Source organism: Gracilinanus agilis, chromosome 5 (assembly GCF_016433145.1).
Source record: "Gracilinanus agilis isolate LMUSP501 chromosome 5, AgileGrace, whole genome shotgun sequence".
Lineage (NCBI taxonomy): Eukaryota > Metazoa > Chordata > Mammalia > Didelphimorphia > Didelphidae > Gracilinanus > Gracilinanus agilis.
In genome coordinates, this window is record NC_058134.1 from 287429080 (window position 1) to 287456155 (window position 27076).

The following is a 27076-nucleotide window of genomic DNA, read 5'->3' on the forward strand; positions in this document are numbered from 1 at the left end:
GAGAGTGGCTCACACAACTCATTATATATGTATTTTTAAAGAGAAATAGCTTGTAGTAAACCAGAAAACTCCTTTCTCCACCTCAGATTCTAGTCTAAGCTTTACCATTATGTCTCTAGAATCTAAAGTTCAGATTGCCAAACCAATTAACATGGGGAATTGTGAGTTTGTTTTGTTTGTTGTTTCATGTGTGATCATCAGTCCCTATTGCCATGGATCCTTTCACTGAGAAATCTATCTTGGGAATCCTTATCTCTAGTCAGTGGCTAGGGATATTAGTTCTTTTGGTGGTCTGACTTTGCTCAGGCATCAGGAGATTTTACAATTTACCTCAAGCCTAGGGTGAGAGTATTTAAGCTGGGAATAATTCTAAGAATCCCTGGAATTTACATAATACCTCTTCTTCTAAGATCTCCAAGTGATTTCCCAGCTGTCATCTCATTCATCAAGCCAACATCCCTGAAAGGGAAATAGCCAAGTGGTCTTAATCCCAGGATTGCCCTAGACTGGGTGAGTGAGGTGTGTGTCCCTGAAATAATAGGATGAGGTGATGATATATTTGGGGCATCACTCTACCTCGTCAGTAGCCTCTGGCTCCAGACCAACAAATCCATGCCAAACGTTACAAGCTATGACCTGTCCCTGAAAACATTTTGTGATTGGTTATCTTCTTCTCTTCAGGAGGCCCCTTCCAAGCAGGCTGTAATCTCTACCCCCACACCCACTATTGTTCGACCTGGATCTCTGCCTCTTCATCTGGGCTATGATCCACTTCACCCAACCCTCCCCTCCCCAACCTCAGTCATCACACAGGCTCCACCTTCCAACAGGCAGCTGGGGTAAGTAAGGGTCAAAGAAAATCTTTGGGACCAGATGTTCCCTACATAATTATTTGTTAAACAGAGGGGCTATTTTTGTATGATCTTTTTGTTGTTGTTATCTTCTTTTTGTATGACTTTTTGAGAGAGATGGAGAAGCATCCTTGAGGTTCTCTCTTCCCTCAAAAAACTTTCTTTTCCCCCAGAAAAGAAACCCAGCAATAACCCTAGTAACTTTTATGTCCCTAAACAAGGGTTCTAGGAACTTATAAAAGCTTGTAAAAAAACTTGTAAAAGAGGGAGGAGCCCCAAAACTTCATGAAGTTTAGCATAGTGATGATGGGCCAGATATTGTGGGACAGCACTCAGCCACCAGCTTAAGACCCTATCTTTCAGATCCGTTGCTTCCCTTTGGCCTACCCAGGGCTTATTCATGATTATTTTTGTCCCCAGAATTCCTTGCAAATTTCCTAAGAAAATTATAAGATTCCATCTCTGAGTATCCAAGAGTCTTATAAAAAGTTGTTGTTGGAACTCAAACTTAAAACCATTTGTTTTCTGTGCCCACTAAGGAAAAGGAGAGAATAATCTGTTAGATGGCAAGGCAAAATCAGGTATAAAAATGGCCAAGAAGGACAAGAACAGGCTTGGCCATCAGGTGTCACAATTCAGTTTAGAATTGAACATGCATTCATTTATCTAAGGCCAGTCAGTTTGTATAGGCCAAGGATAAAGACGCTGACTTAAGTGCTTCAGACTCTCTAAGGGAACAGTATAGGGAGCTCTTCATCTGTCTAAGTAATATATGTATGTGTTTGGTTTGTGAGACTTATTATAAAGATGTTGAGTTTTTTTGTTTGTTTGCTTTTACCATGCACGGATGAGTGGCAGATAAAACTGGGACCCTGTCTCCCACTCTTATCCCATTAGGGGACAAAGTTTTCACAAAGCTACTAAATCGCTGGCCTCCCTGGGTTCTCTCAAGTAACTGTAGTGCCATAAAGTATTGATGCTGTAACCATTCCACTTTGTCTCTTCTAGGTCCCCCACTGGCTCCCTCCCTCTCGTCATGCACCTTGCTAATGGACAGACCATGCCTGTGTTGCCTGGGCCTCCAGTCCAAATGCCTTCTGTTATATCGGTGAGCTCTGTGACAGAGGAGGTCAATTTTGCCAACTGTTTCTTCAGACAGTACATCCCACCTCTTCACCAGCCTGTGCCAACTTCTAGCATCAAGAGGAAAAAAAAAAAAAAAAAGATCGCCTGGCCAAATGGCTTCTGATTCAGGCATCAGTACTGCCAGCCCACTGACTGACTCCTCATACTCAGCACCTTTCCTTCTCCCATCAAATTCTTCAGGAGGTGGCCCCAGTTTTGCACGTAAAAATTTGCATAGCATTGAAGAAGTGGGCTTCTGAGTCCTCTGTGTGTTACCTTCCTCGCCCACCTTAGGTGTCTTGGATATACAGGTTTTGCACTGGTCTTCCCCATTAGAAGGAGAGCTCTTTGCTCTTTATGTCCCTAGCTCTTAGCTCCATGTCTGGGTGATCAATAAATGCTTACTGATTGATTGACTCACTCTGCTGCGGCATAGGAGACAGGTATCTTTGTCTCAAGCTGCCTTCTAAATGTCTACAAGCATAGGGCATGCTTTGCTAAGAATTATTTCCCACAAAAAGCTTTATCTTCTCTGACTTCTCTTCCTTCTTTCAATCCAGCTGGCTAGACCCATCTCTATGGTCCCCAACATTCCTGGTATCCCTGGTCCACCAGTCAACAGCAGTGGTTCAGTCTCTCCCTCTGGCCTGCCTATGCCTTCAGAAGCCAAGATGGTGAGTACATCCCAGCTGGGGGCGAAACTAGCTTTCTCTGGAGTATGCTCTAAACTTAGGTTTCAGGTTTCTTTCTCTTTTTAATTAAAAATTTTTTCAGCTAAAATTTTGTTTTCTTTTCCCTCCTTGGAAAAAACAAAACAAAACAAAATCCTCGTAACAAAAAAGAATAATCAGAATAAATTCCAGCATTGGCCAAGACCCCAGACCAGTATTTCTACCTTCCCCCTGCCCAGAGATCCCACTTCTCAGGCCACGCCAAAGGAAAGAAGCAGCACAGACGGCTGTGACGTTGAGCGTTGGCCATTTCACTTCCAGGGTGACAGATGGAGAATGAGCAGGCCGTGGGGGGGAGTGGAGGTTGGCCATGAGGTAAACAGATACATGCCCAGGGCCTGGCTAGGTTCCATGGAAGAGCTTTCAGGCCAAGCTGAATAGCTCTCTAACCCTATAACTGTTGCCCAGGATGAAAGCCAGAGAACGGGAAAGGCCAAACCTGGGAACCAGGTGTGTGTGTGTTCTAAGGGAGATTTGGGAGAATTGTTTTGGAAGTACTAGCTCTCCATAACGTCACTGTTCACTCAAAGTCCAGTGCCTCTACAAATCACAGAATTATTTCTTTCTCATCTTACTTTGCAGAGACTAAAAGCCACACTGACCCATCAAGTCTCTTCCATCAATGGTGGTTGTGGAATGGTGGTGGGCACTGCCAGCACTATGGTGACAGCCCGCCCAGAGCAGAGCCAGATACTCACCCAGCACCCTGATGCCCCATCCCCAGCTCAACCACAGGTCAGCCGAGCCCTGAAAAGCACCGGGGAGACTGTGCCCCTTCTACACTTGCCATTCCAAGAACAAAAACTAAAAGGGAGCCAGAACCTGAGCTTTCTGGACATGTTCCTTTCTCTTCTCTTCTGAGTGTAGCCTGGCTGTGAAGCACACCAGGACAGCTCAGGAGCAGAAAGTGGGGGGACTCCCAGACCACTCCTGTATGCACATCTGTGGCTTGGGTGCTACTTTTTTTTTTTTTTAAACCCTTAACTTCTGTGTATTGGCTCATTGGTGGAAGAGTGGTAAGGGTGGGCAATGGGGGGTCAAGTGACTTGCCCAGGGTCACACTGGGAAGTGTCTGAGGCCAGATTTGAACCCAGGACCTCCCATCTCTAGGCCTGACTCTCAATCCAGTGAGCTACCCAGCTCCCCCTTAGGTGCTACTTCTGTTGTTTTTACATCAAGATTCAACAGTCTAGGAAAATCAGGAATATCCTTAGCTTTAGCAAGACTTCTAGATGCTGAAAAGAGGCCAGGTTCAATTAATCTGTATCAGACAAGTGGCAACCTGAGCCTGCTTTCTCGTGTTACAGACTTTGCCCAGCCTCGCCTCTTCCCGACCTCCCTTTCTCCTCCCATTTCCCAGTCACCACCTGTTATGTCATTTACCACCACATGGCCAAGCATTGAGTGGCCATATGCAGCCCTTCAGCACGGGCACCATAAAACTACAGGGAAAAAACCTTGGCTTGAGCTATCTTGTGAACTAAACCTGCCTATCCTCCAGCAGTGCCAGGCCTCGAGTCTATTAAAACAGCCCCTCCCTTGATGGTACTGACCCATCTTGATCAACATTATGGTTTCCTTTTGCTCAACACTGATTCATCTGGATCAGTCTCTGCCTTCCTCTTCTGCCCCCAATCTTGATGGAAGTATCAAGTTGCCTACTATTTCATGTTATATCTGCTCTGATGTAAAATCAGTTGTACATAGAAGTATACTGCTGAAGAGAATTATTGTGAAGTCATTGAGGATCAGTAATAATAACTGTGAGGTATGCAAAACACCTTATTTCCTTTGAGTTTCACAGCAGCCACATTAGGGAAGGACCAGAGGCTTAAAGAGATGAGGCAATTTTACTTGATCAAGAAGGTCACAATGCTATTAATTATGGGATTTAAACTCAGCTCTCTCTTAATTTCATGTCCTTCCACTATAGCAGGCTGCCACTTGAGAAGGATTCTGGCAACAGAAAACAGTGACCAGAATGTCTCCTCCTCCCCAGCTGTTGGATATTGGATTCTTCCTTTCCTTCTGAATTTTTTTCTTTGTTTGGAAATAGTAAAGTGTACTAGATTAGCTGTTCTTGGACTTCATGGTATGTAGAGCTGTACCGTTTTTTCCCCTGGTTAAAATTAAGGTATATTCCATGAGTACCTACTTAATGACAGCTGATGGAAGATTTCAGGTTAGCACATTCAGGATTAGAAACTAAAGAAGATAAGAAGATAAATAATACACTTTCTTTGCTTTCAAGTAACTTTAAAAAGTAAGGGCAATGTGTATTCAAATACAGTTGCAGAGAAGAATTTGATAGATGAATGTATGAAGTGCTATGACTTTGTAGAATAGGAAACCTAATTCCATCTGGGAGAATAAGGCAAGACTTTGGGAGAAGGTAGCGCTTGAATTGGACTTCAAAGAACAGGAAGATTTTGAACAGCTGGAGATGACACAAGGAAGGACCAGGGAGAGCCATACAAACAGACAGAGGCAGAAATCAGCACAAATCAGCTTGGTGAGCCGTGCTGCTTGGCCTGTGCCTAGAAAACAAAGTGGAAGCCATGGCAGATGAGGCTAGAGTAGGTTAGAGCCAGGTCATGGAAGGTTTTAAATGCCAGGCTAAGGAATTTTCATTCGATTAATTAAACAGTGCAGAACAGAGCTTTTTTGAGCAGTGGAGTGACATGATCAGAGGTATAAACAAGAAGGATTACTATGGCAGCAGTGGACAGAGAGGATAAGAAGTCAGGAAGAGATGAGCTTGCTGAGGGAGAGTGGAAAGAGACAGAGACGCCAAGGAAAATGGGGGCAAGACAGGCAGAGAGAAGGATGTTAGGGAGAGGAAACTTGAATAAAGAATAAGTAAAGAAAGAGGTAGGAAGACCTGGAGAGAGAGGTGGCACTTAGCTAGGGATTAGGCTTTGCTTTTTTTTTTTTTTTTTAAACCCTCACTTTCCGTCTTGGAGTTAATACTGTGTATTGGCTCCAAGGCAGAAGAGTGGTAAGGGCTAGGCAATGGGGGTTAAGTGACTTGCCCAGGGTCACACAGCTGGGAAGTGTCTGAGGCCAGATTTGAACCTAGGACCTCCTGTCTCTAGGCCTGGCTCTCAATCCACTGAGCTACCTAGCTGCCCTTTGCTTTTTTTTTTTTTGACTGGGTTCCAGAAGGCAAAACTAGTAGTGGAGAGAAGATTGAAGCAGATTTATGTTTGACATAAAGAAAAACTTACAAAGAATTAGAGCTACTCAGAATTAGAATCGGCTGGCTAATCCTCACCAGTGTTTATGGCTACATCCTTCCAGATTGGTCCTACATTATTCCCATTTTGCAGCTAAGGAAACATACCCAGAGAGGTTAAGTCACTTGCAGAGCAAAGAACTAGAGAAGTGTCAGACTTGGATACAAATGAGTATGATACAAGACAGGAAGTGATAGAGGACTCAACAGACTTGAGGCTTAAGGAGAAAGTATTTTTAGTCAAGGAGAGATCACAGACGAATTCATAGAACAGTCAGTGCTTAAGCTGGGCCTTGGAAGAAGAGAATTCTTTTAAGAATCACAGGTGTATACATGAGAGGTAGCTTGTGCAAAAGCATTGAAAACAAGACAGTGCAGGTTAAAATCACAGAATAGCTAGTGGCCTGATTTGGCAGGAGGTTAGAGCATGTGAATGGGGAGAATCATGAAATAGAGAGAAAGGTTGGATTGTGCCACCTGGAGAAACCTCAGTCTAAAAATCATGTTTCTTCCCGAGTCCTGACCCTGTACAGCATTAGGAAGGATGTCTGGATGAGGACAGGACCAGAACCAGAGAAACCAGCTAAAAGCTGTTTACACTAGTCCATGGGAAGAGTGATGAGGAATTGTACTAATATGGCAGTGGTAAGGTAGAAAGGAGGGGAAGGAATGCACACAGTATTACTAGCATAGAATCAGAAGGATTTGTAACTCATTGGATGAGTAAGGCAAGAAAAACTATGTCTTGAGGTTTTGAACTTTACTAAGAGAATAGCTAGCTTGGCCAAATGAATGACCTAGAGGTAAGAAGATTTGGGTTGATTTTCATGCTCATGCTTACTTAGGCAAGTTATTTAACCTCTCTGAACCTCTTTTTTTAATAGTACCCACTTCATAGGCTTGTTGGGAAACTAATAGAAAATGTAAACGTTAAAATTAATGGTTTGGCTAAATATATGAAAATTATAAATCTTTTATTTATAAAAGAGGTAGAAAGAGTGAAAGTACAAAAAGGTAGAAATATTGTTCCAGTGCTTGCCTCAGCCAGGATTTGTTAACCTTCAATCAGAATTAAACTATCTCCAGAAGACAGGAAGGGAAACCAGCTGTCCACTCCCCCAAGACAATGATTGGAGCTGAAGGTGACTCCTGAGGCCTTTCTTCTTTGAGCCGAGCTTCTTCTTGAAGCCGACTTCCTTCTTGGAGTGACCCTCTTCTTGGAGCTCATGCTCTACTAGCCTCCTTCACCAGTCTCCTCTGCTCAGGGATTTTCATGGCTTTTATGGTGGTTTCCTGTCCCTTCCCCTTTTCACAGCGGCCAACCACAGCTTCCAAATTGTCTGAGTTCTCACCTTTGGAATCAATCACACCTTTCTGAGTGTGTGAACTCTTTAAGTTTCTGGCTTGTTCTCACCTAGTATCAGGTAAGGTGTGAACTCACAGAGAACCAAGAATTCCCTTTCACAAAGACATGGTACAGAAAGTGCTTTCCAAACTTAAAGTGTTGTGCAAATGTCAGTTATTCTTTTGATGATGATGATGATGATGATGATGATGATGATGATGATGATGATGATGATGATGATGATGATGATGATGATGATGATGATGATAGTAATGCTATGACGTGTTATATGGAAATCATCTTGCAAGCTAAAAACACTATATAAATTTTAACTGTTGTGATTAGAGAAGAATAGGAAGGGATAGGATCAGGGGCCCAAGTAGAGGACTTGGCAAGATAAGCTACCTCTTTTTGATGAAACTAGCAGGAAAAAGATAAGGGTTTAGAAGTGAAGAGGGTAACATGGTACCCCAGATTTCCCAGTAAAGTTAGAGCTAAGTTCTTTGGCTAGGGGGAGATAGTGAATTTTGTGGGTTGAGGTGAGCCTAGAAGGGTTAGAACAGTGTTTATAGGAAGTGTGACAGGGAGTTAACCATCTGTGAATAAGGTGGTTGTGTAAGTGCCTAGTTGATGTTAGATCACATGAATTTATAGTGGTTCCAGTGAGCTTATTTTGTAACTGCCTCCTGAAGCCAGGGAAGGATAATAAAAGGAGAAGGCGACTGAAGGTTAGAGATGATCAGAACAAGAAAAACAAGGAAGAGAAGTTTTTAAAGAGGAGGTTTTAAAAGTATTTTGTTAAAATGCCTTACTATTGAGTCAAGAGAGTAAAGGAAGGAATAATACTAGGGGACTGCTAGAATAATATAACCAATATTTGGCAAGTATTTAGAGCCTGGGAAGATGCAAGATTTAGATTAGAAGGTACTTCTTATTGACTATTCTGTAAGATCCTCTAACTCCAAGAGTTCATCTCATCTAACCACTTCATGATATTTGATACTGTGATATGTGAGTGATTCAGTGACTTGCCCATGATCAAGTGGCAGAGCCAGGATTCTAACTGAAGTTCATCTAATCCACTGTATCATTGATTCTTCTCATGAAATCACAAAACAAAGTGTTGTATGTCAAGCCCAAAGAGATTTGGGGACTGAGTAAAGAGCAGGTTTGGGAAGAAAGGGAAGCTGGAAGACATTGAAGATGGGGCAGAGGGAGGATGGGATCAGTAACATAGTTGAAGGGGTTAGTCTTAAGACTATATTTCCTTGGCAGCTAGGTGGCACCATCGATAAAGTACCAGGCCTGGAGATGGGAGGTCCTGGGTTCAAATGTGGCCTCAGATACTTCCTACCTGTGACCCTGGGCAAGTCACTTAACCCCCGCTCTTATGCCTTGGAACCAATACATAGTATTGAGTCTAAGACATAAGTAAAGGTTTAAAAGAAAAAAAGTATATCTCTTCTGTGGGGCCACCAGGTAGCATAGTGGATAGAGGACCAAGCCTGAACTTGGGAGGATCTGGGTTCAAATGTGGCCTCAGACACTTGCTAGCTCTTCTCTAGGCTCTAGGTAAGTCACTTAATCCCAATTGCCTAGTCCTTGCCCTTCTGTCTTAGAATTGATACAAAGACAGAAAGTGAGGGTTTAAAAGCCCTCTGGACCAGAGGTGGACAGTGAGGAGTAGCAAAGACACAGAACAGTTTCTGAGGGGAGAAGATCTGAGGGAGATAACTCAGTCTCCTAAACCATTTAAAGCCCCTACTATGTGCTGTGCATGGGGCAGGCACTGGGCAAATATAACCAAAAACCAGACAGCTTTGTCAATAAAGCAGAAGGAGGTAGGGGAGGGGGGCAGGAATTGGAGCAGCTTCTTTAGGAAAAAAAACGTTACAAGGGTTATTGATAGATTTAGGGTTACTGGGCATCTCTAAGATGAGATGACCATCTTGAACAAATTAAAGCCATTCCAGAATGGAAGATTTGGCAATAACATAATCAATCATTGACAGTTGATATTAAAAAATAGCTGGATGCATAAACACACAATTCTTCTTGCCAAATGAGATATAGTCCAGCTGACTGGTGTTTGTTCATTACTAATCCCAGGCTTTGATTCTCCACTTCTTTTTTTTTTTTGTCCCCCCAAAAGTGTCAGTGTTTGTATTATGTAGATGCTGCACAACACTCTACTTCTCTTGTCTTGTTTTGGGTTCTAATTTGTATGTATGTGAACTCTGCCTTGTAAGTTCCTTGAGGACATAGACCGTGTCTTATTTATCTTTTATGTTCTCGTTTGTTACCTAGCCAGGTAACTTTTCACATAAAAGTATTTTAAGTACTTACTTAACCAGCAGACCTCTCAGATTACTGAATAGCCCTTCATTGCTGGGGAAGGAAATGATAAAATTCTAAGTTAATTTTGCCCTTTTCTGAAATTATCTGGGACATCCCTTCTCTGCTATACCCCCAATGTTGAAAAGCACCACAGGGAGCCAAGTTCTCCTTCAGCAATATGTCTTCTTGGGCAACAGGTCTCCCCAGCACAACCCACCCCTAGCACTGGGGGACGGAGGCGGCGCACTGTGGATGAGGACCCTGATGAGCGGCGACAGCGCTTCCTAGAACGCAACCGCGCTGCAGCTTCTAGGTGCAGGCAAAAGCGCAAACTCTGGGTGTCCTCACTGGAGAAGAAGGCAGAAGAGCTCACATCCCAGAACATCCAACTCAGTGTGAGTAAGGCCAAACATCAATTAAGTCTGGAGATGAGACTTCAGTGAGAGGACACTGTGCAGACAGAGGATAGTGCTTTGTCCCATGGAATGGAGAGAAATAGTTTAAAATACAGCTAGAGATTTATAGGAGATACCAACTAAAAATTTGCTCAAGTATCTTTTCCTGTAAGAAATTAGTAGTCTTCCTCCACACCAGCCTGTAGATTAGCCACAGTCTAGTCTATCTAATGAACTAGACTAGATGGATTCATTAATCCAGCAAATATTACCTCTGGATGAGCCTTTCATTTTGTAATCTTTTCAGTAGCTTAACTGGAAACAGAGCAAAAAGATGTTCTGCTTTATAATGGTGTTTGAGGGCTTCAAAAACTCAAGATGTTTGTCTTTCCACTAAAACTTTTAAACTTAAAATGATAATTTTTTCTATAGTCTCAGTCAATTCTCTTGGTCATTGCCAAATTTTCATATTCTTAGTCCTATTTTCTGTTTTTAATCCTAAAAACTACAGTTTTTACTGTATACTGCTATTTCCTTCAAACTTACCATGGGAACATCTTGAAATCCCATGTCTGCCCAGACTGTGGGTTGCTGAAAGTCATTATTTGCTTTAGAGTCTTTCCCAATAAAGGAAAAACTTACCTTCCCCAGGTGCATTTCCCTGGGTCCATTCTCATGACAGTCTCTAGTGCCAGAACCCTATGTTCACAGCCCCAAAGGCACCAACGGGGAGACCCTCTTTGATGTGATCTCTTCTTCCCCTCTGCATCCAGAATGAAGTCACATTACTGCGCAATGAGGTAGCCCAGTTGAAACAGCTGCTGTTAGCACACAAAGACTGCCCAGTCACTGCACTACAGAAGAAGACTCAAGGGTATCTTGGTGAGTAGACCAGACCTTTATTTAATCCACTAAAGTGGAAGAGCTTCCACTACAGCTCTACTTGGGTGCCCTGTACAGGTGAGGGTGGGGGATAACTATGGGTTGTCTGAGGCTATGCCAGCAGTGTATAAGCTGTGGCAGGTCTCACCAGACTGGAAAGAGCCTTAGGCCTTTCACTCAAGAACTGACCTCTGTTTGGGTGTAGAGAAGTCCTTCCCTGGAAGGTTGACCACCGCCAGGCATCTGAGCGGTCTAGGGGGAATGAGGTCTGGTAGTTAATGAGAGTCTGCAAAAGTCTATCAGAGTTTCATCTCCATGAGTAGAGAGAGAGCTCATCACTAGATCCTTGAAGAATGGAAGGAAATCCTGGAGGGGGATACATGGCATGGATTATTTAAGAAGCAGAGGATACAAAGTCATGGGGGACTTTGTAAACCTTTGTGATGCCGGGCCACATGCTCTGCCTTCCTTCTTCTTGCTTAGACTGATAATAAAATCAGATTGTAGTCCATGAGTATATTCTTTATCCAAACCAACCAGTAGTAAGGGGAGGTAGTTCAGAAGCATGGGCAAGATAGGAAGAAATCAGTCTGAGTGTGTTAGTAGATTGTAGCAGTACAAAGGAATGTACACATTGGCTCCCTTTATTCAACTTTATCAGATGCATTTCTGCAAAAAATGGATAAAACTGGATAATTTTGAAGGCTTTCATATGTCAATTTATCTTTTCCTATTAACTTCCATCAAAATTTTAAAGACGTGTTCCCCCACAAAACTATTAGTATCAACATAGGATAAAAGTCTCTTTTTTTGCATTAAATTTAGCATTTTTTATTACGAACTTATCAATCATGGACAAACAGAAACATTTACTAAGATCAAAAGTTGGAAACATCCAATCCAAAACTTCATTTCACAGTTGAGAAAACGGAGGCTGAGCCAGTTTAAGTGATATGCCTCAGATACAAAGAATGAATCTGAATCCCCATTATAATATATTTTGGTTCTTCCCGTGAATCTTAAAATTTAACAGGGTAGTTACAAATTGCCCTGTTTGTCCATCCCCTTATGAACTGGTTTTTGTTTGCTTCTGGCTGCTTTTTCCATTTTCTTGCTCTTTTCTGCCTTTTTTTTTTTTTTAAGTTGTTCTATCACTGCCCACTAATTCACTCCCTCTCCAGATAAAAACCCTCTAATCTAACAGAGTTAAGCAAAACAGATCAATACTGGCCAAGTCTGGAAATGGCCAGCTTCACTTTTCTACCAGGAAGGTGAAAGACCTGCTTCATCAGTAGTCTGCTCAAGTCGTGACTGGTCAGAGCTCTGGAGAATTTCAGAGTCATTTTCTTTTACTTTAGTGTGCTCCTACAGTAATTTGTTGTCCTGGTTTTATTTACTAAAACCAAGGGGAAATTTTGCCTTTATACTTTACTGCCTTTATACATTTAATCTTCCCATACACACACACCCCCCCTATAAGAGCTTAATCTGACAGGTGGTCTTCATGACTTTACATACTCATTTGTTATAATATATCACATATTAAAACATGCACCACAATTCCCATGGCATTGGCTGTCACCACAGTGATTTATCAGACTTGTCTGGCCGTGTTAAGATATCTTTTTTTTTTCTTTTTTAAGTTTTATCAATAATTAGCTAAAAATTCAACATTAAACTTCAATACAACTATTAACATTAAAATTCATTTCAACATAAAAATAAAACTTTTCAGTCACACCCTGAGTCTGTTCCTTCTCATCTGTCTTCTTCTATGACTGATATGTAGAGGCTGCATGGTCTAGTGACTAGAAATTTGGCTCAGGTCAGGAAGATTAGGTTCTAGGCCTCCCTCTGACACATCCTGGCTAGTGTGAGAGTAGGCACGTCATTTAACTTTTTAGGACTTTTGGCAACTCTAAAAATCTTAAGTTGATAGAGACAGGAAAATTCCTCTTCTGGGAGTGTCCTTATTTCATTGAAACCACAGATCCAGGTCACATCTCCTGGTTGTTGTTGGTATGTATTCCATTCTTTGGTTCTGCTAGTTTTTTGGTTTTTTTTTTTTTTTTTTAACTTTGCAGCATTTCATAAAGGTCTTTCCAAATTTCTTTGTATTCTTCACACTTCCCTCTTGTTGGACTGCAGATATGTACTTATCTTACAGTGAAAGTCTTTGCATAGGTAAGGATGGTTTTTCAGACTAAACAATGTAAACAAACCCTAAAACATTGACCCTTTAAGAATCATTGCCCAAGCAGTTAGGGTTTAATTCTAATAAATGGTTAATTAGGTAAAGGATTAGAGGCAGAGCCAAGATGTCTGAGTTGCAGGAGCACCCAAATTCTCTGAAAACTCCCTTCAACCAACCTTAAAATAAAACTTCAAAACAAATATTAGAGTGGCAGAACCAGCAAAGGGATGGCCAGAAGATAACTTAGAAGATAGAAAGATCTTCACTGGGGTGAGAAGGGAGCACAAGTCTGCAACAAGGCCATACCATCAGTGAGGTGTCCCTCCCACCCTTAACTGCTCAAGGTTCTAAACTTGGGTTCAGTCCAGCAGCAAGACCCATGAACCTAACTAAGCCAACAGCAGAAAACCCCCCAGATTCACCTCAGTGCATCCCCCCAACTCAAGCCTGCAGTGTGGCCTTGACCCCCAGCAGTGTGCCTGGCCTTGCAAACCCAACAGTAGGCCCTGAGGGAGACTGAATCAGCAATGGGAGGCAACTTCCAAAGTTCTCAGCCCACTGGCTGTCATGCTACTTTAGAAGAAATGAAACTTCACTCAGATACTCAGAACTAGATCTGAGGGTAAATACTGAATTTCAAAAGAGAAATTCCCTCTACCCTGGGAAGATAAAATGAAAGTCAAGAACAAGACTGGGGAAATGGGCAACATCAAAAAAAAAAAATCCTAAGCATAGAAAATCATCATGAGGACAAGGTATAACAAGGCACAAATGCAGAAGGAGACAATGAGATCAGAGTAGCTACAGGCAAAATTTCAAAGTAAAAATGAGAATTATTCTCAGGCTCTGGAAGAGCTCAAAAAGGATTTCAAAACTCAGGTAGAGGGAAAATGTGGGAAAGAAATGAAAGTGATACAAAAAGAAAACAACACCTTAAAAAGCAGAATCTCACCAAATAGTAAAATAAGGACAAAAATCCACTGAAAAGAAGAATGTTTTAAAGAATAGAATTAACCAAATAGAAATGGAGATTCAGAAGCTCACTAATTCCTTAAAAATTAGAATTAGGGAAGTGAGGACTGCATGAGATGTCAATAAATAATAAAATGAATTCAAAACAGTGATGAAATATCTCATTGGAAAAACAACTGACCTGGAAAATAGATCCAAAAGAGATCATTTAAGAATTCTAAAGGAGCAGCTAGGGTGCTCAGTAAATAGAGAGCTGGGCTCGCAGTTCAAATTCAGCCTCTGACACTAGTGGTGTGACCTTGGGCAAATCACTTAACCCTGTTTGTTTTAGTTTCCTCATCTATAACATGAGCTAGAGAAGGAAATGGCAAATCATCCCAGTATCTTTGCTAAGAATATTACAAATGGGGCCTTGAAGAGTCAGGCCTGGAGACTGGAGATCCTAGATTCATATTTGGCCTCAGACACTTCCTAGATGGGTGGCTCTGGGCAAATCACTTGGCCCCAGTTGCCTAGCCCTTACCACTCAGAGTTTTCTAAAAAGAATTATTAGACTACCTGAAAGTTATAATCAGAAGAAAAAAAAAGAAATTGTCAAATAAAACTGCCCTGATAATCTTAAACTGTAAGAGGGGAAAATGGGAATTATTATGGTTGGATTAGATATTTAAGGTTTAACTCAGTTTTGAAATAAAAAAGACCCAAGTCAAGATGACTTTTATGGTGGTTTATTTACACTCAGGAAGGTTGAAGGTAGGGAAAATGAGAGAGAGAAACTCTGGCCTGGACCAAAGGCCCAAATCAGGGAGGTTTCAGAGGCCCCAGCAGAGGTTAATTAAACTAGGCTTCTAGCCACAAGGCCTCCTCTAAGAAGAGAGGCCTCCCTGAAGGTAGAGCCTCCAGAAACGCCAAAGGAAAAGAAACCTAACTCACCCACGGGACAATTCAGAGGGAAGCCGCCTGAGGTCTCACCAGAGAACCTTCAACACCAAGTTAAAGCACCAACTGCCTCCACAGGAAGTTACCATCATATTTAAAAGAGATCTTTTGTCACTTCCTGCATCCACCTTCCATTTCAAGTGGTTAAATGACAGCCTCAACTCTACTTTAAGACTGCCCAAAGGGCAGTTCCTTGTTTTGATTTGTTACTTACTATCACATGTGAGTAACAGACCTCCCCCTCCTCACTTAATTCTAAGTTGGGTGGGGTGGCATTATTTCTGATGGCTACAGTCTAAAGAATGAATGAGAGTGAGCTAATTGCATTTACACAGAACCAGAGAGTAAGATAGAAATCAAAAGAATCCACTGATCACCCCCAAAAGAGATCTCCAAAGGAAAACTCCCAGGAATATTATAGCCAAGTCACAGATCTCCCAGGCTGTGGAGAAAATAGTGCAAAACAGCCAGAAAGAAACAATTCCATTATCATGGAGCCACAGTCAAGATTACATGGGACTGAGAAGTTTCTACATTAAAGGCATGTGGTACTGGAGGAGGCAGAGGAGCCAGGTTTACATCTGAGAATGACCTTCCCAGAAAAACTTGAGTATATCCTTTCCGGGGGGGGGGGGGGGGGAAATTGGTCATTAATGAAATAGAGGATTTCCAAGCATTCGTGATGAGGCCAGATCTGAAGAGCAAATTTGATGTTCAAAATTAGGACTCAAGAAAAGCCTAATAAGGTAAATAGAAAAGAGAAAACTTAAGAGATTCCCTGAGGCCCTCAAGATCTTCTTAGAATTGATAAGTGGCTACCCTTTTTTTTTTTTTTTTAAGCAAATAAAAATAAACAGCCTTTGGTCAAGTGATTTGTCAGGTTTACCTAACTCCAATGTGCCCTTAAGTGTTCAAAAAAAAACTTAAAAAAGAAATGGTCAGACAGGCTAGATTTGATGATCAAAAATGTCCTAGATGAGGTTAGAAGGAACATGGCACAACTGAGGGGTAACAACTTGCTAATAATGGAGCACTTTGTTTCCCAAAGCCCACACCCTTAAGAAGTCGGTGTGTTATTATTGATTATCTCCATTTGACAGATGAGGGGCACATTTAAGCTCTCAGGCCTTCCCCCACTCCGGGGCCCTGCCTGGCCCAGAATAGCCTTTAGATGAGCCCCACTAGAACAGAGCCTCCACGATGCTTTGTACCATCTTATTTTCCCAGATGGTTGCAGAGCCCCAGTAAGGCCATTCAGAGGTACAGCCCAGGCAGCGGTGGATGATGGGAAGGGATTTTGCCTTGGGGGTGGGGGTGGGAAAGGGCTGCCCATCCAGGTCTCCGCCCTGACGGTCTTCCTTCTCTGCGGCCCCCTCCCTCCTCTCCTCCCAGCAGAAAGCCCCAAGGAGAGCTCGGAGCCCACCGGTTCCCCGGCCCCCGTGATCCAGCACAGCTCGGCCACAGCCACCAGCAACGGGCTCAGCGTCCGCTCTGCCGCCGAAGCCGTGGCCACCTCCGTCCTCACGCAGATGGCCAGCCAAAGGACAGAACTGAGCATGCCCATACAGGCGCATGTGATCATGACTCCACAGTCCCAGTCTGCGGGCAGATGATGCCTCCCCCGGCGGAGAGGCCGCCCGGAGCCCGCGCCCTTCTCCTCCTCCCTGCCTGGCGCGAGGGCCGGCGGGGCATCGGGAGCGACGAAAGGGCAACTGGAGCCCCGCTCGCCCGCCCGCGGCACCCAGCGTGCTTCCTCGTCCGAGGCCGCCCGTTTAACACTAACGAGATCGGAGCGTTTCCCGCCCTCTGCCCTTCCGCCGAGCGGTGGCGGACCCGTGCCGGGGCCCTGGGCCTGAGCCCAGCTTGGTTCCGGAAGCCACCAGCAGCCTCCTCCCAGCACCACCAGTTCACATATTTAAATGTTAAGAATCTTAGGTCGCCCACCCGGGCTCTCCTCTTCATCCCCTCCAAGCCTCAGCGACCTCCTTTTGTGGCCTTAAATTGTTACGCCTTCCTGGCCTCGCAGGGCGGCAGGAGCGGATTCCAGAGCCGAGGCCGCGGCCCCCCATTCCTCAGCTCTGCTCGCTGGGACACGATGGAGCCCCCTTTGTCTACAGAAAACGCAATTTAAAACTTGTTGCCTCGCTTCTGCCTCCTGCCAGCGTGCATGTGCGTGTCTGTCTCTGCTGACCCCTCCCAGCCTCCCACGCTCGCGGCCATCGGGTTGTTTACAGAAATCTGCCCTGGAGCCTCCTTCCTGGGCTCTCTGCCTCCCGGGCCTCCGCTTCCTCACTCCCATCCCTCCAGGCGGCGGCTCCTGCCGCCTTCTCTCAGGACTGTGGAGACCATCACGGGGTCTCCGGCCTCCGGAGGGTGCCCGGCTGCCTGGAAGGCCGGCGGCCGAGAGGACTCGGAGCGTCCCTGGTGCCAGCCTCTCCTCTAACTATGCAATGTTGCCCCGACGGGGGGCAGCTCCTCTCCTGGTCTTCCAGCCACTCCGCTCTTGGGTCCGCCGGATGTTTTTCGGATCCAAAGCTGAGAAAGTCACCCGGAAGGAGGAGGAGGAAGTAACTGTCTGTTCCGGTTTCCAGGACCCCGCAGGGATGATTCCTAAGATGACTCGGACCCGCAGGTGGCGATCAGCCCCTCCAACCCGGCTGCCCTTATGGCTCCTAAGGAGCTCCGCGGGCCTTTTCTCCCCAGTCAGCCTGCCGGGAAGGGGAAAACTTCCCCAGGGCTGCCCCCTGCCCCAGGAGAGGAACCGGCAATGGCCGGACAGCTTCTCCCCAGGCCTGTGGCACACAGACCGCTGGGAGGGCGGCCCTGGCTCCGCTCAGCCTTTCTCCCTTCTGATGGGCAGGGCAGCCGCGGTGAAGGGACTTGCCCAGGGTCACACGGCTGGAAGGGGTCTGTGGCCAGGTTGGACCTGGGACGTCCCTTCTCCAGGCCTGTCTCTACCCACCATGCCTCGCAGCTGCCCCTGCCTGAATTTTATGCCCAAAGATTACCCCGGCCTCTCCGAGCAGCCCCACAGCCCCGACCTTTCCACTCTGGCTCTAACCACTAGGCTGTACCTTGGGGTAGTGCCAGGGCCTTTGCCCCCCTCCTGCATGAACCTTCCTGCTGTGTCCCAGACATCCGTTCCCCCCGTGGGAGGACGAGAGCTCCTTAGAACCCTCTGCCCGGCTCCCCAGCAGGCAGAGAAGGGCCCATGTAACGACTGTATCTCGGACATCCATGTATCCTCGCTGTATAACCAGAGCTCCTCCCTGCCCGGGGGCGGGGCTGCAGCTCCTGTATGCCCCTCCCCCTCTGCATGCCCCCCGCCCCCTGTGAGCAGGCTCTCACGACCTCCGAGGAGGGGAGCGGCCAGGGGCTGCCCTGGGCTCTCCGCCCTTCGCCTCCTCCCCGCGGCCCCCAGCCTCAGCGCCAGCCTCCCCCCACATATATTGTGCCTTATTTAATGCTGCAGATATAACATTAAACTATTAACAAGAGACCGTGGCGTGTGCGTGGGTCATTGCCTGTACCGACTCTTCTGTCCTCGCCATCGACAGCCCCCGATCTAGAGGGTTCCGGGGAAGAGCTGCGTGTGGTGGCCACGCTGCGGCACGCGTGCTGCCAAGGGGGTACGAGCCGCTCGGGCTGCTCCTCTCCACGGGCCTGAGGCCACCCCTAGGCTGGGGAGGAGGGGAAGGGGCACGCTGCGGGAGAGCGCTAGAACCGAATCACCCCGGGAGAGGGGCGCATCGGGGAAGTAAGCGTGAGCTGGAGCACGTATGGGGACCGCCGGCAGTCGAGTAGGCAGAAAGGGAAGAGGACGGCCTCCCTCCGGGCCTACGGGACGACCAGAGAAGGGGCACTGCCCCAGGGCTGGGGAGTTCGGAGCGCTAACCTTTCCCAATGGATTCTTTTCGCCCAGCTTTCAAAGGCCAATGAAAGGGGCAGCAGGGATGGAGTCCAGAGGTCCTGGGTTCAAATGTGGCCTCCAACACTTCCTGCCTTGTGACCCTGGGCAGGTCATTTAAGCCCTTCTGTCTGAGTCGTTACTAGGGCAGAAAGTAGGGGGAGGAGGGGAATGAAATGAGTTTGGCTGGCCAGTGTGGAATAGTGGGAAGAGATCTGGGCTTGAATCCCCGGGAGCTCGGAGATCCTTCCCACCCCACAATTCAGGGAAATAAGAGGGAGAAGAGGGACTCCTCCTGGGCCCAGAATGCCGGAGCATCATGGGTGGCTGAGGCGCCGGGGAGCGGAACTGTCGAGGGCCGGCCGAGCTCCAAAGGCCTAAGAAGGGCGAGGCCCGACTCTCAGCCAGCCTCTCCCGGGAGTTGGATTCTACGTAAAGCTTGGCCCTGGGCCGCCCGGGCCGGCGGGGACGCGTTCCCCAAGTTTCCCAAGCGAAGGGGGAGAGGTCGGAAAGGCCTCCAGGGAGAGGGAGTTGGAGAAATGCGCGAGCATGCGGCCCTCGTGGGCCTGCAATGTGGAGCATCGGCCACTAGGTGGCGGCGGTACTCCACCTGGGCCTCGAGGTGCGGCTAAGAAGTCGAGAGGAAGAGCTTGGCCTCCGCGGGCGGGTCGGCCCAGCGCCGGACCCCTCCGCTGAGTTCCCTTTGCGGCTAGAAGCCATCCGGGAGTGCGGGGACCCGGAGGGGAATGGGGCAGCCCGGAACCCACACCTTCGGTCCCCATCTCCTCCTCCCACCCGAGCCAGGGTGATGAGCAGAGGGTCCCCAGAAACTGCCAGCCCCTTAGGGGTCTTCCCCCATTCCTGGTCAGTCCATGGTCTCTGCCTTGGGCTGCAAGCCCCAGCCCTGGCCTCGCCCCGAGATGAGGCGGGGAGAAGCCAGCAGCCCGAGGTTTGCCACCTGTTGAGAGACGGCCAGACTTTGACGGAAGGCCCGCCTGCAGGGAGGTTCAGGAGACAAGATTGAAGCGTTTAATAAAGTCGACAGGCCGGGGGCTGGGAGCATCAGGTCCCGGGGGGCCATGGGAGGGGATCCCAGGCGGCCCGGAATGGAGATGAGAGCTTCCGCCGCCAACGCAGTCTCCTCGTCGGGGGGCCGCAGGTATAAGAGGCTGCTGAGGCGCAGGGGCAGAGGAGAGAACCTGCCGCCATGGACTCTGGGCGCCCTACCGTGCTGCTGGCGCTGCTCCTGCTGCTGCTGGCCTTGGTGGCCAGGGGCCAGGCTGGGAAGACCCCGGGCGGCGTCGGAACCCACGCTTTCCCGGTAAATCAATCTTCCCCCATCCCACCTTCTCCCCCTCAGCGGCCCTGCAGGGCGTCGGGTCTGGGTTCAAGTCTTCAGGGTCCCCGGAGAGGGGGCAGGGTGGGCTCCTCAGCGTCCCCTGGCCAGGAGTCAGCCATTCTCAGGCGGCTCCTCCATCGGCCACAATCTCTGCCCCCTTCGCCCCCCGCCCCGATCGTAGGAGGAAAAGAATGGACGCTCCCCCTCCCCCCTCGGGCCGGAGGCACAGACACCTGCGTCTCTGCTGCGGGCCCTGCTGCGGGCCCTGAGGAGACCTAGCCCGAGCCCGGCTTTTCTGTTCCAGCCGCGGAGGTGAGTACGAGAAGGGCGGCTGGACGGACCGACGGCGACTGGGAAGGGGGAGGAGAGGGAGGGAGCCCCAGAGCCCGCGCTCAGGGCGGATCTCTCCACAGGTCCAGCCGGGACGGCCGGAGGAGCTCGAGCAAGCAGCGGCTGAACCCCCAGGGCGCGGAAGGGCCCAGTTCTCGCTTCTGGAGCCTGGCCGCCCCCCAACGCTTCGGGAAGAAGTGAGGAGGCGATCGGCGGAGGCCGCGTCTCTGCATGCAAAGCCCCCGCACCCACTTGTTGCCCGAATAAAGCATTCGCCCATCCGCGCGCGCACGTTTGGTTCAGGGCTGGGCCCGCCCCGCCCCCCGCCGCGGCGGGAATTACAAAGGCGTCGGAGAAGGGTGTTTATTCGGAGGACGGGCAGCCCCCCCAGGGCCCTGCCCGGGCCTCAGGGCAGGCAGAGTCTGTGTCGGAGGTAGAGAAGGAAGGTACCTCGGAGGGCATCGGAGCCTCCCGGAGGGGCGGAGCTGGCAGTGCGCGCGGGCTGTCGGGCGCGGCCCCGGGGGCTCACTTGCCCCCGGCCATGATCTTGAGGTACTGGAGAGCGTGACGGGCGGCCTCCCCTCGGGCAGCCTCCCGGGTGGGCGCCGAGCCGTGGCACACCGTGGCCGGCTGCGTGGACAGTTCCACCAGGCACTGGCAGAGCCCGCTCAGACTCAACTCATCTGTGGGAGGCAGAGGGGAAGCGCTGCCTCTCCAGCCGTCCTCCTCCCCAGGCCCTCCCGGCCCTCCGCCCCCACCCATACCGATGTCCAGGTAGCTGACGTGGAAGGCCTGCTCCTCGGAGAGCTCGCTGAGCACGCTGCAGCAGCCGGGGCCCAGAGAGCCCAGCGGGCAGCTCCGCAGCGACAGGATCTTCTCTCCTGCGGAATTGCGGAGAGAGTCCCAGGTGCAGCCCGGGCTGCGGCCCCGGAGGCCGTCCACGCGGGAGCTAATGCCCTGCTGGGAGAAGGGAGGGGTCGCCAAGGGCTGCTGGAGCCCCGCTAGGGCCAGCGGCAAGAGCTCACTATGGCCCCCCAACCCCTGCCGCCCCCCAGGAGCCCAGCACTAACGATGGAGAAGTGGTCGTCATCAGGCTCGGCCTCCGGCCCATCCCGGGGGTCCAGGGGTACCGTGTGCACCCTCAGCAGCATCTTGGCTGCGGCATTGCGCTTGGCCAGTTTCTTGGAGGTGCCACTGCCTGGTGGAACAGAGATGGGGCTTCCATTCCCAGGTCCCCCATTCCCCCACCTGGGGGCCCCTGATTCTGCTGGGGGCTAGAATGAAGAACAGGGGGAGGAGGCCTGGAAGGGAAACGGGGCAGGGCAGAGGCCAGGTCAGGGAGTGCAGAGGGGAAGGTAGAGGCAGGGTCCCCCGAAGGCCCAGGACCCCCCCCAATCACCAATCTCCATGAAACGCTCCACCCGGCAGGTCATGGTGAACTCCTTCCGGTGTGCAGGGCCTGACTCCTGGGTCACTGTGTACTCTGGCAGCCTCCAGCCTTTCTGGACCACCAACTCCTGGCAGACAGCAAGATGATGCCCCAAGGGGTCGAGGTTCTGGGCAGGAGGGGAACCCCAAAAGCCAGGATCCTGCCCCCTGCCCCTCCCCACCTCCAAGCACCCAATCAATCCCAGTGGAGCAGAGTAAAAGGAAGGAACATACCTGCAAAGCCCCCACGGGGTTACACTCAGACTGCTGAGGAGAAACAGGAGCCTTGACCTCCACTGGGGGACTCCTAGGGGAGAGACAGGCTGAACTGACCTAAGGGACTTGTCCAAAGCCATGCAGTCAGGGAGCCCGACAAGGGGTTCTCGCCTGTCTGAAGACCTCTGATGAAGGGGAATCCACCAGGCCGAAGGCATCCTGGGCCAAACCGGTACCCCTTCCACAGCTCACAGTCCCAGGTTCCTTCAACCAGCTTTCATCTGCCTATGACTAGTCCCTTCCCCAAGACTCAAACTCCATCTGGTGTCCTCTCCTAGCCCCAAGGGGTAGGAAGTCCTTCCAAACATCTGGAGAAACAGCTCCCTGTGAAACAGCTATTTTTAATTAAAGTCTAGGGAACGTATTTCAAACAGAGAGGAGGGAGCAAGGCTGCACTGCTAGGCTCAAAGACAGGAGGGCAACCACCCCTTCTCTCTCCCTTCCCTCCTTGGCCAGGTGGAAGGCACCATAGGAATAGCATCAGGGCCATCAGCACAAAGCAAGGGTTCTAGGAAAAGAAGAAAACCTCCCAAGGGGAAGTGGAACCTGCTTGTTCAAGTCCTGCACCATCTTCTCACCTGTCAGGACCCAAAGTACCCTCCCAGGCCAAAGATTCCTTCTAGCCCAGCAGAAGACAAAGCCAATGGCCACTCAGTGGAAGGAGAATGATGGGGGAAGAGTCAAAGGAGCTGCTTAGTGTTTTGGAGGTATTTAGACTAGCAGGAGAAGAGGGACTACTGGACAGGCCCAGAGCTCCTATGGAAATCAACTCCTCAAACAATGGCCCACCACAGGGCCTCAGCTCAGCCACCAGGAATAACCACTGTGCTAAGATTCCTTCACTGTCTAAACAAAAGGAAAAAGGAGTTTAATTTGGAAGCTATCTGTCCCCCATTAGACTAAGCCCTCGAATTCCCAGCCCAGTGGGTGTTTATGAACACACCAGGTGGGGATCCCTGGAAAGGCCACTAAGTGACTTAGCTCCTGGGAGATGGCTTAGGGACCAATCTAAGAATTAGTAGCTCAAGTAATAACTGCCACTTTGGTAACAAAGGCTCAGAAATGACTGGGTCCCACCTCCCCTGCCTCCCATCCCAGCTTCTCACCTTCCATCCTCCAGAAGTGGCTCCAACATGTTTCCTCCTTTCAAGTGTTTGAGGGCCACCTCAGCTGCTTTGTGCTTGGCGGCTTTCTTGCTGGGACCCTGACCTGGGAGAGGGGGTTCGGGTTATACCAAGAGCTGGGAGAGTCCTCATCCTCATCCCCATCCTCATCCCCCTGCCACCGTGCGGGACTAGAATTAAGCCATTTCAGACAGGCCTCTTCCTGACAGTGGCTTAATCAATCTGTTCTGGCAACTCACAATCTTTAAAAGCATTTTCTTGAAGCTTCTACAAAACCCGTCATTTCTAACACACACCCCCCCCCAAGACTTTCTCAAAATAAAGCATCCTTGAGTATCACTATAATAATGTCTGGAAGCATTCTGGCCCTCTGGGGCTGTGGACGACCACCTCTACCAAGAGGAGGGGGACATGTTTAGAAAACAGGTCTCTCACTCATATCCCTACTGACCACAGTAGGCCCACATCCTCTGTTTTATGCCCAGGGAAAATGTAACCCGACTGATTCACCTGAGGTTCTTACACCCACTCCCAACCCCCTTCTCTCCCTGCTAAAGAATTCTGGCTCCTTGCCCCTCTCTAGATTCCATCACAGATCCTATCCCACCCCCTTAATTGAAGGAATGTAAAGGCCCCTCCCCCCAAGGTGAAGACCTGTGGAGGTCCTGAGAACACGCACCCCTGGCCAGGGCACCCGACGCCCCCTCACCAGTGCAGCTGGTGTCACCGACGGTGACTCGGAAGGTGAAATTGGGCTGGTGGGCTTGGCCCTCGGCTTTGAGGAGGTCGTACACGGGAGTCTTCCCTATTCTGGTCCCATACTCCTGCAGAAGGCTGATTGGGGTCTTGCCAGGACTGGCCGCCAGCATTTGCTCTATACTAGGGGGAGGTACACAGACCTGCATCGTGGTCCCTCTCTCTGCCCTCCACTGATGGGCACTGCCAGCCAGGGCCCAGAGGGAGAGCAGGGGGTCAGGGACACTGGGGGTGGGGGGCAGCGATCACAGTCAGAATGCCTTGGCCCAGAGGCTGGAGGATGACCAGAGGGGCATGGTGACCACAACCTGGGCACTCAAAGGCAGAGGAACGGGGAACTGATGACTGACACCCTTTAGTAGTGGTGTTAATGGTGTCCTCGGACCAAGTTCAAGTAGGGAAAATTCCCTGACCGTGACCCCAGAGCATGCAGGGAACAAAGCCGGGAGAGGATTCCCTGGCTCGGTGCATACTGGGAACGAAGTAAACCCTGAAAGCTGGGGGTCTTGCCCCCAGTACACGGTGGGAAGATAAGTTGCTCCCGTCGCGGTGCATGGTGGGAAGAGCAGTCCGTGCCGCGGTGGCTGCTGGGAATGTCACTGTCCCTAGATTTAGCGAGCCACCGCTCCCCACCTCTGTCAGTCCCAGCCCTCCAAAGCCCGGTGCATGCTGGGTCGGCGCGCTCCGCCCCCCCCTCCCGCATTGCGGCCTCCGCCCTGCAGGGGTCAGTGTGAGGCAGGCGGCCCACCTGGGGAGTCCGTAGCCTGTGATGATCACGGAACCCTGCTCCTCCTCACTCATTCCCTCCTCCGTCCCTGCGGGCGCCACCGTGACTGCAGGCTCCGCGCGCCCCGAGCCACCGCCGCCGCCGCCAACGAGCATGGGCTGGGGCCGGGGCCGGGGCCGAGGCCGGGGGAAGTAGGGGGGGCGTCGCGAGGCATGCCGGGACATGCAGTCTCCAGCCCTCCCCATTCTATTGGCTTCCATAAGAAGCGAGGCTACCCGCCCCACAATTCTCCGGGGCAGTTTGCCTGCCTGGGTCGCAGTGGCTTCTGGGGAAAATCATCTTCCCCCTACCCAAACCCAAGCTGTAGATCGCACTCCTCGGACTATGAGGACCATTCCGTGAGCATGCGTACTGGAGGATGCCGGGAGGCGCGTAGTCTGGAGAACTACAAGACCCAGAAGACTCCTCGCCGTTGGGCTGTCTCCCTTGAAGGAACGGTACCCAGCACGCGCCACGGGGACTGCAACGTCGATTGGCTCCTCCTGCCAACTCCCTCCGAGCCACCTGCCTGTGATTGGCCCGCTTTGGGGCAGGAGAAAAGGGAGAGGATCGGAGACTTGAGGGGCCGGGTTGGGGCACGGCGGAACCTTGGTCGCCGTGGACTCTTTCCCGAGAGAGCCTGTGATTGGCTGAGGGCGCAGCCTCCCGCGGGGAGTCTGGAGAAACCGGGAGGTGTGCGTGGGAGTGGGGGTTTCCAGCTGGAAACAGGAGGGGAGCTTTCCTAGGAATTCCCCGCGTCCCTAGTTTGTAGAGCCCTCCCGCACCCCACTCTTGCTCGACTCTCTGAGCCCCTTCTCTCTCGGCCCCGGGGTACTTCATTCACCTGGCTCTGCCTGGGAAAACTGCTGTGCAGCGGGCGCCTCCAAGATCCCTGCAAGAAGGAACCCCATCCCCTCCCGGTGGACCTCCAAGTCCTCCAGTTCTCTTTGTCCCCAGAAGCCTGAAAAAGAAGCGAAGACAGGGCAGGGGGAGTCCTTGGGAACCAGTATCCTGAGGGATATCAATCCGAGTCCTGTTCTTGGCAGTGCAATTAGAGCTCTGGATGGAAACTAGCGTATGGGGATGGAGGTGTGGAGTTGATACACCTCTCCTTACCAGCCCTAGTCACTCACACTGACAAGGGAAAGAAGGGGACCCAGGGGCCCAGGCCACTTGGTAGAACCCATCTATAGAGAAGATCATCTGCCAAATGGCCCAGGCTGTAACCCCTGACTTTCTCCAAAGCTTTCTCTGTTGAGCTCTAGGATGGGGGTGGTCTTGGGAAGAAAAAAGAAGTCTCTAAAAGAAGGGACTATAGGAGAAGAACAAAAGAGATCGTTTTGATTTTCTCGGTGTCATAAGGAAAGGGAAGTTGTCAAAGATGTGAGCTCAGAGATCCTGAGGGGGCATTGAATGGCCCTGGGGTCAGGGTATGTGAAGCTGCAATCTGGAAGGAAGAAAGAACCAGGGAGCATCGGAGGAGGACAGGGTCTGGGGCCGAGGTGATGAAGCGACTTGGGGGGAGGGGGGGAGGGCGATTAAGTGAGCTTGGGAGAGTTTTAGGGCAAAGGGTAGGTACTAAAGAGGCAAGGGGCTGTGCGACTTGAGGAACCGTAGGAGCCACTGAATAAGGGCCGCTGTGTGGGCCAGAGATTCCGAGCCCGGCCCAATACCAGAGGGACTGGGGGGAGGGTGTGGGGAGGGGTCTGCTCCAGGAGCTGGGAATGAGCGCCAAGCTGGGCCTGGTAGGGAGCTACGGGCTCCTTTAAGAAGCCGCCGGCTCCCGGCGCATCTCCCCCGCTCAGGGCGTGTCCGTCCCGGAGGGCCAGGGGCGGGGGCCTAGCAAGGAGCCCAGCTCGAGCCAGGCTGGCAGGGGGTGGGGGTCGGAGGGGAAGGAGCGGCAAGCGCTTCGCTGACAGTCTCGGCCTTGGACTCGGAGGGCCGGACCGAGCATCGCCGGTGACACCGCCCCGGGTCCGCTCAGGGGCAGCAGGCGGGGGCGGGGAGAGGAGGAGGAGGGAGGGAGGGAGGGGTGGAGGCGAGGAGCCCAGAGCTGCATCCGGAGCAGAGCTGCAGCAGCGCCGCCTTTTGTGCTGAGGCCGCCGCCGAGCCCCCCAGGTGAGAGCCCGGGCGGAGGGGGGGGG

The 27076-nt window shown here is 50.2% G+C and overlaps 4 protein-coding genes across 5 annotated transcripts in view; 3 read left to right on the plus strand and 1 right to left on the minus strand.

The window, feature by feature from the left end:
* LOC123249580 (cyclic AMP-dependent transcription factor ATF-7-like) overlaps positions 1-18503 on the plus strand; it is a 98922-nt gene extending 80419 nt beyond the window's left edge. The window contains exons 6-12 of the mRNA XM_044678651.1: positions 682-839; positions 1860-1959; positions 2537-2650; positions 3290-3442; positions 9822-10019; positions 10793-10901; positions 16399-18503. Of these exons, the coding sequence (XP_044534586.1) occupies positions 682-839; positions 1860-1959; positions 2537-2650; positions 3290-3442; positions 9822-10019; positions 10793-10901; positions 16399-16619 (1053 nt within the window). The 3' untranslated portion in view covers positions 16620-18503. The remainder of the gene's footprint in view (positions 1-681; positions 840-1859; positions 1960-2536; positions 2651-3289; positions 3443-9821; positions 10020-10792; positions 10902-16398) is intronic.
* A 1442-nt stretch (positions 18504-19945) lies between these two features.
* Positions 19946-20853, plus strand: NPFF (neuropeptide FF-amide peptide precursor). Its single transcript, XM_044678725.1, has 3 exons — positions 19946-20234; positions 20434-20564; positions 20666-20853. Exons 1-3 carry the CDS (start codon positions 20121-20123, stop codon positions 20781-20783), a joined length of 363 nt encoding a protein of 120 aa, XP_044534660.1. The 5' UTR covers positions 19946-20120; the 3' UTR covers positions 20784-20853.
* Positions 20854-20931: 78 nt separating this feature from the next.
* TARBP2 (TARBP2 subunit of RISC loading complex) lies at positions 20932-25065 on the minus strand. Of its 2 annotated transcripts, none has more exons than XM_044677389.1 (8): positions 24915-25065; positions 24090-24289; positions 23393-23495; positions 22245-22317; positions 21982-22099; positions 21653-21780; positions 21347-21542; positions 20932-21265 (listed from the first exon to the last, which is right to left on the minus strand). In XM_044677389.1, the coding sequence occupies exons 1-8, from the start codon at positions 25046-25048 to the stop codon at positions 21108-21110; spliced, it is 1110 nt and encodes a 369-aa protein (XP_044533324.1). In that variant the 5' UTR covers positions 25049-25065; the 3' UTR covers positions 20932-21107. The 2 variants fall into 2 exon arrangements, with proteins under 2 accessions (XP_044533324.1, XP_044533325.1); XM_044677390.1 differs by having other exon boundaries at positions 24090-24284; positions 24915-25000.
* Positions 25066-26980: 1915 nt separating this feature from the next.
* MAP3K12 (mitogen-activated protein kinase kinase kinase 12) overlaps positions 26981-27076 on the plus strand; it is a 28303-nt gene continuing 28207 nt past the window's right edge. Inside the window, exon 1 of the mRNA XM_044678589.1 lies at positions 26981-27050. The gene's annotated coding sequence lies outside the window, so the exon portion shown is untranslated. The remainder of the gene's footprint in view (positions 27051-27076) is intronic.